Source organism: Ischnura elegans, chromosome 2 (assembly GCF_921293095.1).
Source record: "Ischnura elegans chromosome 2, ioIscEleg1.1, whole genome shotgun sequence".
NCBI lineage: Eukaryota > Metazoa > Arthropoda > Insecta > Odonata > Coenagrionidae > Ischnura > Ischnura elegans.
In genome coordinates this window covers 122477168-122492959 of record NC_060247.1, presented here as the reverse complement: position 1 = coordinate 122492959, position 15792 = coordinate 122477168, and the positions used below count along the sequence as shown (strand labels likewise).

At 37.0% G+C, this 15792-nt stretch overlaps 1 protein-coding gene across 3 annotated transcripts in view; it reads left to right on the top strand.

The window, feature by feature from the left end:
- Positions 1-14953, top strand: part of LOC124154550 (mediator of RNA polymerase II transcription subunit 30-like) — a 34750-nt gene extending 19797 nt beyond the window's left edge. For all 3 annotated transcript variants that reach the window (XM_046528359.1, XM_046528360.1, XM_046528358.1), the window contains exons 6-8: positions 7167-7268; positions 9214-9371; positions 13370-14953. In XM_046528359.1, coding sequence (XP_046384315.1) covers positions 7167-7268; positions 9214-9312 — 201 coding nt within the window. In that variant the 3' untranslated portion in view covers positions 9313-9371; positions 13370-14953. The remainder of the gene's footprint in view (positions 1-7166; positions 7269-9213; positions 9372-13369) is intronic.
- Positions 14954-15792: the final 839 nt, after the last annotated feature.

Here is a 15792-nt window from a genome sequence, read left to right as displayed (position 1 = left end):
ACGTCGTTGGTAGTTGACTCGGAAAAATGTAGAGAACAGTAGTCATTTAGTGCTCGCAGCGCCGTTTTACGCAAGTTGACGAATTACATCAAATTCGTGGATTTTAGCGGTGAAAAGAGTTCGACGAGGGGAACCGAAAATGGTCGGGTGAAAAAATCCGAAAATCCCCGATTCCCCCCACCAGGAGAACCTCAGTGCCGTGGGATAGCAACCTTAGGGCATTTCCCACGATCCGCTATCCCCCTCCATTCAGCACTCGCCTCATCCACTCTGACGCTTTCCTCTTCTCCGAAATCAAACAAAAGGTCCCAGCTCGCGCAGGGATCGCATTACGAAGACCCCTGCTTCGAAAAAAATATCGAGTTACGAGAACAATAAAAACGTGTTTCACGCCCTCCCCCCTTTTCTCACCCACTGACCTTTTTCTGGCTGCCTGCTTCGAAGTTCCCCATTTCTGGAGGTCGACTGCTGTGTGAGTACCGTGGGATACTTACATTAGCGCATTTCCCAAGATCCGGTATCCTCTCCATTCAGCACTAGCCCTCCCCCCTCTGAGGCTTTCCTCTTCTTCGAAATAAAAAAAAGGTCACAGCTCGCGCAGGGATCATATTACGAAGACCTTAGCTTCGAAAAAATACCAAGTTACACGAGAACAATAGAAACGTGTTTCGGGCCCTCACTTTTCTCCCCCACTGACCTTTTTTTTCCTACCAGCTTCGAAGTTCCCCATTTCTGTTGAGGTCAACCGCTGCATGAGTCATCTATTAGCACAAAAGGTGTCTAAGAGTGACTTTCGTCAATTGATGTTATACCTTTATTGAATTGAAATATTAGTAATGTGCGCGTAATTTCAAAAAGATTAAGACCAAACACGACGTATTTCTGAGTTTATTTAAGCATTTTACGCAAAGAAATAAATGTCAAAATACGACGGAGACTTAGCATTCTGGCGAAACTCGATATGAGCAGCAGAGCTTCTCGGAAGTTGATGCGGTATTTTTTTCCGAAAGCATATATCAAGTTACAATTAATGAGTGGTGCTATAAATCTTTATTGTTACAGTCCCAGACAATGGGATATTTTCTCAGAATATTTGGTTTCTCCCTGATAGCAATTCCAATTCATCTTCTTATCTCGTGAGAACTCCCAAAGATGGACTGAAAATAAATGAAGAAAATCCGGTGGAATAGAGCTTGTATTTTGCAAAATGCCTCAGATTGTCAGCTAGCACTTGGCAGTAGAAGTGGGGGTAAAGCGATGTTAGTTGAATTAATGATATGCCCAATAGGGAAGTGCACTAGTGTTTCAAATGCACCAAACACATTCTTTAAATTGGAGTTCAGAATAACATAATGTCGTAAAACCACAGTTTAAATCCTAATAGTGAATACTTTATTCGAGATGACTGTCTGAAATATGGAAAAATTCAAAGGCCGCGAAAACGGGTGTCCATGTTGAATATTGGCCGTGACGTCACAAGGCAGTAGCAGAAGGCAGCTTCTACACCGTTTAGTTATACCACATTGCATTGTCTATTGCATAGAGAAATTACAGAATTTGAGGGTATCCGTTTTTTGCTGTCATAAAATATCTTCAGAATATATATGTGGCTGCTTCTCTTTTGAGTAAACGACTTCATCATTGCGTAATATATTAATATTCATTTACGTGTCAACTTCAAGTTTGGAAAGAGTAGTACGAATAGCACATTGAATCTTTAATAAATGCATGATGGCATTTATTTTTCGCTGGGTATATTTTGACACAATGCCGTTTATCATGCCAAAACGTTTTTTGTAAGAACCGAGTCAAACTAATAAACCTATTTCAGACCAGGCGCGCCGACTTACAAAAAATATTGGGGGGGCTCTAACCGGGGATCTTGCCCTGGGAAATTTTATAAGTAGTGAGTTTTAAGTTTTTTAAGCATTTTTGAAGAGTCATATGATCAACATTAGAACACTGATAACTCGAATCTCGATATCTGAACACTCCGGGGAAAATCTACAAGCCTGACACATTATTTCCTCACACCAATAACGAATTTTTGAGGGGGCTCGGGCCCCTTCAGGCTCCATGGAGTCGGCGCCACTGCATGATAATATCACTTAATTAAATTCTTGAATTATTGGGGGGGCTCCGCCCCCCCAAAAGAATTATTGAGGGGGCTCGAGCCCCCTCAGGCCCCATGGAGTCGGCGCCTATGTTTCAGACGTTTGCTGCAAGACTTATTCGTTGCGTATGTATTCACGCCGCGCCGGCCGGAACGTTCGCCCTTCGCAACTAGAATCATGGGATGTTAGCCTTATTTCCGAGCTGGCTGGTTGTTGCAATGGTTCGCTGTCCAGGATGGGTTCAAGAAAAGATAATCTTGGTTGGGAGAAGGAAAATTCCAACGATTTATAAATGGTATACCAAACTTTGATGTATTTATGGTTACTGAATTTTTGAATAAGGAGGACAGGTTCAACGCTCCATAGAAATGCGAGACGTTAAGGCTAACAAGGGGAGACCGCGTACCTTGCTGCATCTTTTTCAATTAGGGCGTTAGTTAGGCTGTAATTAATTAATTTTCATGCGTTACTTTTTACAAATTATATATATAAATTCAAAATGTCCCCTATTTTTCAATGGGTCGGTTGGGGTAGTGGTAGCGTGCACATTTGAAACATTAAATCTCACCCGAAGGACCGTGGTTCACGACTGCGTCACGGCATTATTTTTTGTTGTCTTCATTGTGATTATACGGCATCAAGTTTATCATTAATTATAATTGCAGCAATCATTGACATGAGACAATTTTTTTTATCATCATTATGGCGTTTAGGTATTTTAGCAGTGTCATTACAAACGCAGAGATACGATGACTACAAGGGTTGGTGTGCGCTAAAATGTTAATTTTTTCTTTGCTTATACTGACCAACTTCCACATTAAAAATGAAAACCACTCTTGCAAGAGCACATACCATTAAAGGCTCGCGGCAAGCAACAATATGCGTACAGGCATAATTAATAAGAACACAAAGCGAATATAAAATGCCATATATCTCGAACACTTGTAATTCACATTACTCCAAAGGGAGTTTACTTACTCAGTACATACCTCAGTACCTTGTACTCAGTACCTACCAGTTTACCTCAGTAGCAGTGCTAAAAGAACCATTCTGAAATATAATTTCAACTAACAAATAGGATGAAATAAAAGTTGATAACCCTGGACCGGGCGCGCTGGCGTATAAAATACGTCAATCTTTGTAAACCAAGGATTTCGACATTGTACGTACATTCTGGGCTATAATGGTCTCGTGTATTCTTACAATGTACTTTGACTGCCTATATTGCGAGTTTTCAAAGTTCGAGGTATTGTAGCTAATTTTTTGGATCAGCAAGATGAACCCGTCACCAGTGGAGTACAAATTACGCCGCGCGACCTGCCGTGTACCTTTATATCTGGATCACCTATAAATGTACTAATTTCAACAAATAAAGATTAACTTTAACAAAAATCGTTTGTTATCATATATGCACATATCATGGGCAAAGTACGCATTTTGCCCGGTCGTGTAAAAAAACAGTCGCGCCATAATTCTTTAACCAAACTACTTTCAGTTTATAAATTACGTAGGTCTACGCGGAAGATGCTATATTTTGACTCAACACACTTTCTTATGTGACTGAGGTACCTATTAAGTAAATTATTATAATATAAATATCAATTTGATCTTACAATACCTTCAAATGATCTTCAAAACAGAATATCATCGATAGGTAAAAGTCAGGAGCAGCCTTGAACCATTTATTCCGTATAGCTTGTGCTTAAGGCACGGGAATGAATATCTTCTCCAGGCTTTTGTTTCGACGTCGAGATGAAATTTGGAACAAAAAATCATTTATAATTCTATTTTGAATTCATGTTTTCGGTACAAGACGACATTTTTAGGAAGCAAACTCCACCGATTCCCGGAAACTCTCGCCGCGCTAAAGAAGGCGACGGAATTCAGCGATACTCCACTGGTGACTACTGCCTTGTGACGTCACATCTCAATCAAGATGGAGGCACTGTGTTTCAGCGCAACATGAAATTTTCCGACTTTCAAAACGTTTTAAAGTGCATACCCCAGATGCAGTAAATAAAAGTGACTATACTAATGTTTCTTTTTTAGGCTAAACTTTCAAATTCAGCAATAAAAAAAAATTAGTGCACTTCCCTATTGTTTCCATAAAATTAAAATATTCATTAATCAGCTAAATTCCTGTTCGAATCATTTAAAGGAAATCAAAATTACTCCCCAAAATCTTGTGTTGCCTGCTGCATAGGCAACCGAGTCAAACATTCCAGCATTCATCATTTAGTATTCGAGGTATTCGAAATTCGAGGTATTCGAATATTCGAGCAATGATTTAATATTCGAATTCGATATTCGAATTCGAGAAATCTGCTATTCGACCCATCACTACTTAAATGCTTTAATAATTATTTCCTCTTTCACTCCTTTCCATGCAGCTAAAATCCAATGCACCAACTGAGATACACTAGCCCTCTTTACGCGTCCAGATGGCATCAGCTCCCATTCTTCAGATGCCAACCAGTCTGTGTAAAACCTTTTCAATTGATCTTTAAAAAGCTTATTAACGCAAACGTCCAAAGGCTGCAGCTGGGATGTCATACCTCCTGGAATCACGGCCAAGTCACTATCTGCTTCTTTCATTGCATCCTTCACAGCCGGAGTAATGTGCCCTCGATAAGAATCCAAAACAAGTAGAGACTTTAATTTGAGGAGGTGTCCCGGCCGTCGGAACCATACCAATTTCATCCATTCAACAACCATTTCACTCGTCATCCACCCTTTCTCATTTGCTCTCACCATCAATCCTGAAGGAAACTTCTCACCCTTGGGCACATTCTTACGCTTAAGAACAATATATGGCGGCAGTTTAAATCCATCAGCAGTACAGCATAGCATAACTGTCAGTCTTTGTTTTTCAGCACCGGCAGAAAGTATCTTCACTTCCTTATCCCCTTTTTTTGTCACCGTATATGCACAGGGCATATCAAAATAAACGGGCGTCTGGTCAGCATTGCCTATTTGGCCAAGAAGATATTCTTTTTCTTGTCGCTTTCGTATCAAAAAACGCTGGAATTCAACCAGCTTCTCTTCAAAATTTGGAGGAAGTTTTTGGCAAATCGAACTTCGCCGACGAAGAGAAAATCCTTTCCGAGCCATGAACTTTTGCACCCAAGATCGACTAGCTCCAAATTCAGTCCGCAGAATTCCCATAGTCCGAGCTAATTCTTTTGCTTTCACTTGAATAATTTCGCTAGAAACTGGTAGTCCTTTAGCCCGCTGGGATATTACAAAGTCACTGAGTTTTGTTTCCAATTCTTCGCACCTTCCTTTTTGAGGTCCAGAAAATGCTCTCCTTGTTGCTGCACACGAGAAAATCTTAATCGAATCATGTCTCCAGCGTCTAACATTACATTCCGAAACACCAAATACTCTTCCAGCTGCAGAATTGGAATTTTTCTCTGCAAATAATATAACTTTTCTTTTGAAAGCGGCAGTGTAATGACTTCTTTTCTCTGCCATCGTAATACTCAGAAAGACACGGGATCACTACTGAATCGATCTCTCTAAACAGATGCAGTTCATGTTGCCTTCTTACTGTTGGTCTGTGAAAAATGCAACGACTTTGTAGCAGTTTATTCCGCGACGGTATTGAGGCTTTAACGTTACAATTAAGGTAAATTGTAACCAATCACGCAAACATTTTGTGAGTTGGTCAAGCTTTAACTTGAACTGTGCCGAACCCAGGGTAAAGCAGGCGATCTCGCGGACGCGGCAGTAGTGCACCCGGCGACTGATCGGCGCGCACCGAATCTTTGCCTGCTGCCAAAAAATGGTATTTGCTTTTTTACTTAAACGCAAAATTAAATAAGCTAAATTACTGTTCAGCTATTTTTGACGTTAGTTTTTCGTTGTATAGCTATGAGGTGGCAAACTCCATAATCCATAATTTTTCCGACGTAAATTATGCAACCCGATCGACGTCGAGAATTTTGCATCCGATTGTAAGACGAACCCTCTTTTCTGCAGGAGTTGTGAGGGAAAAAAACCTCGTCTTAGATTCGTGCAAATACGGTAATTGTTTGAAAATATGAGTTTTGATTGCTATCGCCATGGTTATTTTTGCCTGTAAGCAATAACACCCATAGTAAAGTGCTGGAGTGATATTTTGTGATTATTTCACTGCCTTGGGTGATAATGACAATTCACTACAGGCAGTGATATCTCAGTTTTCTAAGAGCTGTTGCTATGTTAAGGTTCTATGGTAAATTTAAATCCATGTATGTATAGTTATTTAAATTATTGTTTGCATTGGAATTAATGCTCTCTATGGAAAAAAAAGCTTATCTAAACTGATCATTCAAATATCATTCTTTTGTTTAATGTAGTACATATTTGTTGATATGCCTAAATCATATTTTGTGTAATGATATCATTTGTAATGTTAGGGCTTATGTTTCACTTTTACCTTTTAGTGTTATGTTAGGTAAGTTTATTATACACATCTGATTAATCTTTCACGTAATTACTTGTGTATACTCTGGCTTTCTAATAGTTTAATTATTCAAAGTATAATACTTGCAGTTTTCTTTTTTCTTTTGTTCAGTAAGCCGTTTTAGTGCATGAAATATTTTTCTCTCTGTAAATTAGAATTACATATGTCGATATCAAAGCTGTGCATAATCTTCTTGGTGATACCGTAAATTGGTGGTACTAGTGAAGTGCAAACGTAAATTTAAGAATTTTGTTGCACTTGCACGATATGAAATTCCTATTTAAGTTACCAATGTAATGTTTTGTTAATTTATGAAAAAAGAATTATTTGTTGCTTGTAACATTCTAATATATTGGGTAAAGGTCAAAAGAAAATGTATTATCTCGCTATGATATTAAATCAGGTTTCTTATGTTTGAGCTGAAATATTAGCTCATGGCACTTAGAGGGTTAATGGAGGGATTGGGCAGTTCTATATTCTGTATAAAATTGTTAACTTCTTTTGTCTTTTGTTAACTTAAATTGTCTTTCAACTTCAAATTCTTCAATTTTGACTTAAGTTATATGATAATACCATATGAATTTTTTCTAATCTTTTTCATTCAGAGCTTAATACCTTTGAAAGAAGAATGGGATATGAAGTCTGATGAGAAAAAGACTTCTGAATCTTATCGACTTGTGTGTGAAGAAAACAAAGAAGTGATGGAGGTGAGTAATAAATTTTTGTCACGGTGAAGGCAGTTACTTGTGTAATCACATTGTAATAGGTTAAATACATACATAATAATGTCTTTATTTTTTTAAGTTTAAGTATATTATTTTGGAAAATTGTCGTAAAATTATTTTTTTTAATACCCTGAAAAAATTCATGCTTCTCTCTCAAAAAGTAGGATAGAATTGACTTATGCTTGGTGTACAATGGAGCCCAACATGGAAGCTGTGAGCTCTAAGAAATTGTTTATCTCCATTGGGAGACATTAGCTGTTTGACAAAAATTCAAAATGAAGGTGCAGATGGAAACAGTTGAGGTCCAGTGTTATGTCTTGCACTCGAGACTTGTGTTTTCGTCACATTTTCACATGATTCTGAAGTTTGCTGACCTATTTTATCAAAATGTATTCTTCAAGACTCTCAATGCACTTCTTTCATGCTGTATATCACCCTGCACAGAGTTTTTCAATGATTTTAACTACCTACATCAGTTGACGTGAAACAAGTATCGTTGGTGAAATATGGTTTGATGCTTTCCTGGCGAATAATGTGGGTAAACTCCTCTTGGAATCCCCACCGGGTTAGATGTCTAAGCTCCCAGTCGGACCTTGAAATGTTGGCCGTTATGGATAAATTAACCTGGTGGGAATCCCAAGAAGAGTTAAGCGAAAGCATTGTTAGTGTTACCCTTTCGGAATGGTGATGCATATTTTTTCTTAATTTGAGGTGATATTTAACATCAAGCTACTAAATTTGTTGTTGTAAAGGTTATATTTTGCGCTGAAGAGCCTTTAGGTAGTATTCATTCTGATATTTATTTACGCTATAAATGACATGTCTTTCCCCTAGTTTTCATTTCTTGGATTTATGTATTGACGTGTTTAATGGAATGACTTACCAGCCTCTCTCATTTTGGAGAGATACATAGTATTGCACAGCAGGGGCACAGCTAGGAATTAAGGGGGGTGGGGGGTTTCAGGCGAAAGTAATACTGAGGGGCTTGGGGTATTGCATACCCACCCGGATAAGCGGGAGGTGCGGAGGCCCTCCGCTGGAAAAAATTAAGATAAATGGATCAAAATGGTGATTTTTATGGCCTTCTGGGGGATATTTTATTAATCCTCACACTATTCTATTAGCAATATTAATCCAATTAAGTAAAATAAATTTAACTTAAAAATTTCTGTGAGCTCTTGGGGGGGTTTTATCCCCCAAACCCCCCCCCTCGCTGCGCCACTGTTGCACAGAGAGGAATCATGCTCAATGTGCTCTGGTTGGCTCTAGGTTTGCCAGAAGGATGAACTTCACCATCTTTCTTATGACTTGTGCCCATTATGGAATAGCATTTTGGATCCATTATGGCTTATGGTCCATTGTAGACCAAGCATTATCACTCGCCAAACCGTTGTCCTAACAAACAGGCTGAATTTATGGATTATATAATTTTATTATTAGCCTATGTAAATTATTTGTCATTATAACTTTTATTAGAATGTTTGTCATATTTTTGGCCATTGTGTAAGTACTGTAATTCTCCGAAAATTTTGAGGCTTCAGTTTTGGGAAAAAATTAAAAAATGCGTTTGAATGTAGTCTCCCGTTTACTTTTACCAAGGGCATTTTTGAAAAAAAAGGGGGGACTAGATTCAGATAAATATGGGAATTATACGTGACTTTTTTAATCTTATAGGTACATATTGGTTTGATGTTATTGTTCACCAATGGGCCCTATGTCAGAAAGTTGTAGGTGTAATGTGAAGTCTCAATAATTTTTAAGATTTACATGGATGGTGTGTTTTGTTAATCCTGTGTTTTTCAAAGTTCTATGTATTGTATCTACATTTGTGGTTATTATTTTTTTATCACTCAAATTTTGGTTCATTATTGTCTCAGATAAAATTAAATCTTACGTGGTGGTGATTTGATATTTTTGTATATTACAGCAAGTCATATTGAAGAATAGGCACCTTAAAGAAATAATTGACCATCTAAGAAGAATAATTTGGGAAATAAACACCATGTTGACAATGAGAAGATCCTGAATTAACACTGGGAAGTGTCTATCCTTCTGTTGTAAATGCCATTTTGCTGTCTGTTGGGGGTAGGTAGAGCCTTTTCTATAATTTATTCTTATGCTTGTGCCTAAAGATAACAAATACCATGAATTATTCCTAGAACTTGCTGAAAATGTGTTTATCATAAATGCGATCATAAATACCATGAAATGATTGGACACAGTTGCACATAACACTCTCATAAAATTAAAATAGAAATTTTCCAATGTCTATTTATAGGTAAGTTAAAGTCTTTAACGTATGTAAAATATGACTTTGTAATTCACAATATTCTTGTTGCTGGAGAGGTTCAAAGTTTGCGAAAATTACAAAATTCTTTGGTGCAGCAAGAACGGCCTGTGACGTCAGAATGGCAGTCAGCAGACTTGCTCCATGGCAATATTACAAACATTAACGGCAATTCGGATTCATAACGTAAAGTGAGAACAAAATCTTATACTACTGTGGTATAACCAAACATGTGGAGGATGAGAAAGTAATACTTGCTATTATGACTGTGCTGCATCCTCTGGTATGCATACATTCTTTAAACCTGTCAATTATTCAGTATAAAATTGTCACATGACTGATGATGAAATTTGCATGTATTGGTATGGAAAAAAACTATACTAAGAAAAATGTGCTGAGAGAGACATAGGTTTTTCCAAACTGGGACAAATAGCCTTCTAGCTCCACATAAACGTATTTTTTACTGGACTGTGACGTTACGCTCAGCTAACATGGTGAGAGGTCATTTGGAGTACAAGATTACAATGCAATTTTCAAATTGGAATTTTATGAATGATGCACAGGTAATAAAAGAACTGCTTTCACTGCAATTTTCAGTGTTGAGGATATTTTTTTATCGCATAATCATCCATTGTCAGTGGAATTCCCAATTATATGTAATTCAACCTAAATATAACCATGAATTATACAGTTTGAGATATAACACTCATTGACAATGAAAAATCACAGCTTTCCAAGAGCTCCTGGATCCATTGAGAATTAATGTTGGTGACAATGTAATTAACTAAAACAAGGCGTTTGTTGTTGCTGCATTAACCACCTCCAGCCCATAAGCTTTCTTCCCTTTGACATCCATGTCGGCATGCCACATATTCCGCAGCTTGTAATCTGCTCAGCGGCTGGAGCGGAAAATAATTCGCTGTCCGTGGGAAGGAAGAATTGGCGAAACACTGAACAGTTCCCGACTTCACAACGGATAAATTGATTCTCTGTTCAGACTGTGCCCAAAGTGTGAGTTCCTCTATGCCTCACTGCGTCACATCGACCATCTCCATAAGGGCCAAATTTGAAATTTCAGGTACATTTGAATTTTTCGAATGTTTGTATCTAGGAAAGTCGAATATTCGTCAAAGGAGGACTTATCATGCAGCCAATTTACGATCGGTAATGAGTGGGTCACCATGATTCCACAGGAATGAAGCTTACGTATTTCACACTTTTAGATTTTTAAATGATCATATATATTTTTCGCGATAAAATGAAAAGTGAAAATTTTCAAGCACACGAAAACTGAGGCTATGTAGGAATGCTGAGAAAAGCCTGTGTGACGTCATTCTGGTTCCACCTTCTGCTGTGTGAGGCTGCCTTAGTGCAAGGCCTTGAGTGCCGCTACGATGCAGGCTGCTAGCAGGTAGCACTTGGCTTAAATAAGGATCATTAAAACCCTATCAAACGAAGGAAACTTTCCGACCATAGGCAATGTTAATAATTGATTATTAAGAGATGCTTCCCTGAGCTCTGTGCCACATGCATGCATTGGTAATCTCAGATGATGTAAAACTCCTGACTACTCTTATAGCATCTCTAGGTCCCTGTGACGTCACATGGAGTGGCATTGCATGGGCGCCAATCTGGCCTTTTTCAAATGAGGTTGAAATTGACCATTAACATTCATCTAAACTGGTATTTCTAAAAGCAAATAATTTGTATATTATGAATACACTAATGGTGGGTGGCAAATCGCAATCAATGCCTTTCGTTTTCTTTGACGGAGGTAACTACCCTATTTCTTTTATTTCTCCACCAATTGTTGTAGAGCCATTATGTACGCCTTATTTTAAAGCTAACACTTTGTGTGAGACAAAAAATGTTAATCAAGTGCCCCTTATGGTTAGTGTTGCATTTTAATGTTAAAAAATTTGTGTTAATTTGATTTGTGAAGTAATAGTACGTATTGTTGCTCCCAATTTTTCTTTGTGATTGCTCATCAAGGGCAATTTTGTGAATGATTTGTGTGTTAATTTTATTTGTGAATCAAAAGTGAACGTTTCAAGTTATAGGTCGTGTTATTATGATGTGAATCAGTTATCACATTATGGCGGTCAAAAAAAAAAGAAAATGCTCAAATTTTGCATGCTGCACCCTAATTAATGCCATAGCTAAGTAAAACTATTTTTGCAAATTTTCAGATTGCTACGGCCACTACCAGCTATGCCCTATTCACTTTTATGTTTTTGTGTCACACCCTTTACGTAGGTCTGGAAATTATTTTATTTCTCTGCTCTTTTCTTGGTTGGAATTATGATATTATTCTTGAAGTCCTTTTGTATATTTCCTGTTGCATTCATATTACAGATGGTCTTGTAGAGCTGGGTTAATGTTTTTTTTTCCCCTACATTTTAATAAGCTCTACTGTTACATCATCCATTCCGGGTGCTATATTCATCTGTAGATCCTTTATTGTGGCATCAAAATTTGAATTTTAACATTAAAGCTCCCATATCGTCCTTTTTGACTGAACTCATTTCAATTATTTTTGGTGTAAGATTATTTCTACTGGATATCTCTTCTAGGCACCTCCGCCATCTTTTCATTATGTCCTCATTTCTAATCATTAGATATCTGTTCTTGCTCTTGATGGCGTTTCATCTTGCTTTCTGCACCATGAAGTGGTTCCTCACTCTCCTACTGCTCCAAGTGAGAGGTTGTTCTGCACATCTTCCCTTTTGAACCTGTACCTTACATCATCTACTGGTTTAGTGTCTATCTTAACCATGATTATCCTTTTATTACATTGCAGAAACCTTTTTTCACATACATTTGGGCCCTCTTTCTGAGCAGTATCCTGACTCCAGCCTCACCATTGACTGATGGAGTGTATTTAATTATGTAGCTTCTACTCCTAAAGTGCCTCTCTTCCAGCCACTTCATTTCAATAATTAAATCCACGTTCACTCTTCTCATTATTACCTTCAGGTTCTCCAATTTTCCACAGGTTCAAAGTGATGTCTCATTCCATGTTCCTATCCTTAAACTCTAATCTACTTACACCAATACATCCTCTCGGCTATCCAGAGACTTGAATTTGAGACTAGTTTTCCTGTGGAATATTTTACTTGATAGAATGCCATCCTTTCTTTTATTATATAATTGGTAGAATTGCTGCGACTATAGAGATAATGATGTGGTGGTTTCTCATAGTCTTCCACTTTACAGTAATACAGCCATTACAGGAAATGTTACCATCCCGGCAGTGAAATGTGTGTCGCTGTACTGACCACTATAGTCTCCACCTTCACTCATGTGAAGAAGAGCTGCTGCGCTCTCCTCTGGATGTTTGGAATCATAAATTTTGGTGGCCTCCCCTTGCCCGGTCACGGCCTTTTCACAGGTTTCAGCATCATTTTAATGGCCTAGCTTACCCAAGGATTGACCAATATACCCTTAAAAGGCTTTTTTCTATGACTGCTTACACATTTGACAAGCAAGCGTCTGCAACCTGGTGGGCTCACTTGATGGCTTTTAGCCTAGCAGTGAGACACTACCATCCCCTCCCCAAACCCCTCTGTGACGATTGGATTTTTAGTTCTTTTCTGTGTAAAAAATAATGCCTAACCTTGAAGGAAATTATATGTGCCAGATTTAATTTTTTTTCATGTTTTGAAAATGAGGTTCAATTCAGGGTGATTTTTTTCCTGTAATTGCTTACCATTAGCATATAAACACCATTAACTTTGAGAAATAATTTCACCCATACTTATATCAAGTATTTATCCCAGTTTTCTTGTTTTCACAGGTGTCCAAGTTTACTTGGCTTGCTGTCCGCCAAATATAACAATGGTGCTGTTTACGTACCAAATGGTTTTAAGACTGTTTGTTGGAAATAGTTATCTATAAAGTTGTTGAAGTCTTATACATTCTTACAAAATATGAAAGTGAGCTAGGATATATGATCTAGCCCCCAAGATTTGCTCTTGACATCTCAGGCTCTGTCTTCATGATTTCTTTTACCGATCTAGTCATAGCTCAGCAAAAGAATGACTTTTGTACATGCAACATAGGAAACCACAGTCAGTGGATTGGATTTAGTAATACAGAAAGGTATAAGTATTACTTCTTTTGTATTCCTCTTTGACCATTTACAAATGGTATTTAGGCTTAGATGCCATCTTCTGTTAAATGTACATTAATTCCCTTAGGTTTTGGAAAGTACATAATGGATTTGTACTGGTATCCTCTGGCAATGATTATTTTTTGTTATTAGAGATTTCTGTCTGGGTAAGTTTATAGGCTTTCATAGTGATTCATGGTATTGATTGGAGATTATTTCTATTCCACACTGCTGAGTTACGTTATGTTGAACTTCCAAAGATTGTTAATGATGTAGTATTAATGCAGTTAGAAAGTATCTTCTGTGGTTGGTATAAATATGTTGTAGTGGATGGTCAAACTGTGTTAGAAATGTTGATTCATTAACAGGATGTTCAAAAGTATGAGCATTAGCAACAGAAAAGATTACAGAAGTTTTCATTGGTGATTGGCTTGTGGGATGCCTGAGGTATTTATATGAATCTCAAGTGGCCTTCACTTAGCACTTATGGGTGCTGACTCTTTTCTAGTGACCATTCACAGTTGAGGTTTCCTCCATAAGATGTATTTGTAATTGAAACTTCAGTGCTTCAGAGTGAAATTGTAGGTTCTTGAAATTTTTGCATACCAATGTTTGTTTAAAGATGTGATACGGAAGGACCTTTTGCTATTTTTATGAATAGCCAGTATTCATGGGATTGAACCCTGAAATTGCAAGGAATTTTTTTAAAGAGTTACATACTGTGACAGTTCCTTGTGTTTTATAAATATAAAAGTACCTATAATGGGATAACTACCAAGGATGAATGATTTATTAAAATGATATCAAGTTTTTGTTGACCTTTTTGTTTAAAATCATCTTTTAGGAGTAAATTTTACTGTTTTTATGAATAGCTGATGTTCATGGGATATGCCCATGAGCATATAAAAAATCTCATTTGATAATAGCTGTGACATTTTGTATTTCATAAATTTGAACACCTACAATGAACAGATATGATTTCTAAGAATAACTGCCACTTCAATGGCTTAAATGTTCCTGGATTTTGTAGCTTTTATGTTAATTTTTTCAGTGAATCAAAAGTAACCATAGGTATTGGATACACCATTGAAATTAATGTTACTGAGTGATCGAGTATGGAGGCTCATGCAGTCCAGATTGTTCATACTTGGATGAGTAATTGTATATAATACTTATTTGTTGAAAATTATATGTAAAATTACTTATGCTGTAATGAAGGTGAATATCATTTTTCACAATTTTTTAATTAAAATTTTTCTGTTGTTCCAAGATATGTTCTAAAGCCTGTAAATTATGTAAATAACTATTTAAGTTACAAGTACACATACCTATCTATTGCATTTCCTGAGTATATTTGCATTTCTTTTGCTTAACACTAGATAGAAAAAAAACCACTTTTTTATGGGAGTATAATATACACTACTCTGAAGGCTAAAATGCCAGTTTTTTTTGCTGAACCTGCTCAATTTTTTCTGATGGTGAATTATTTTTGATGGTGTATATTACACTCAAAAATCAATTAATTTGGACGAATGCAACTTTAAACACCCATTTACCATAGACGACCAAGACCCACCAAAATAACAGGTAGAAATTTTTTCTGTACATGCTGTTCCTCGTTATTTATCCTTATTCACATCACGCCTCTCTTCTACAACACCTTATAGGCATTTCTTGCTATAAATAGCTACAATTCACACCTTCTCATGCATTTTCTGAAGGAGAGCGCATATTTTTTTCATGTGCTGAACGCACTTGTGCATCAAATATCCCGGTCTCATTACACTTCCCTCTCTTTACATTATTATGATAAAGTAAATCTACCTCTTTTATACCCTTGAAACTGTATCAATGCCTTTTATAACTAAGTTTTGGCTAATTGCAAGAATAATGTCTTCAAATTTTCAAGACTGCACAAGTTTCTCTCCTTTCAGTAAATCAATAATCATATAGTAGTGGGTCGGGAAAATAAGCAAATTAGTCATTTATTTATGCCTAAATTCGCATCCTTTCATAGAATTTTCTTACTTTGATTATAACTCTAGCATAATCAGTTTTCATGATACATTAGAAATGTTTAGCTGTATAGATAAATAAAAGTGCAATTT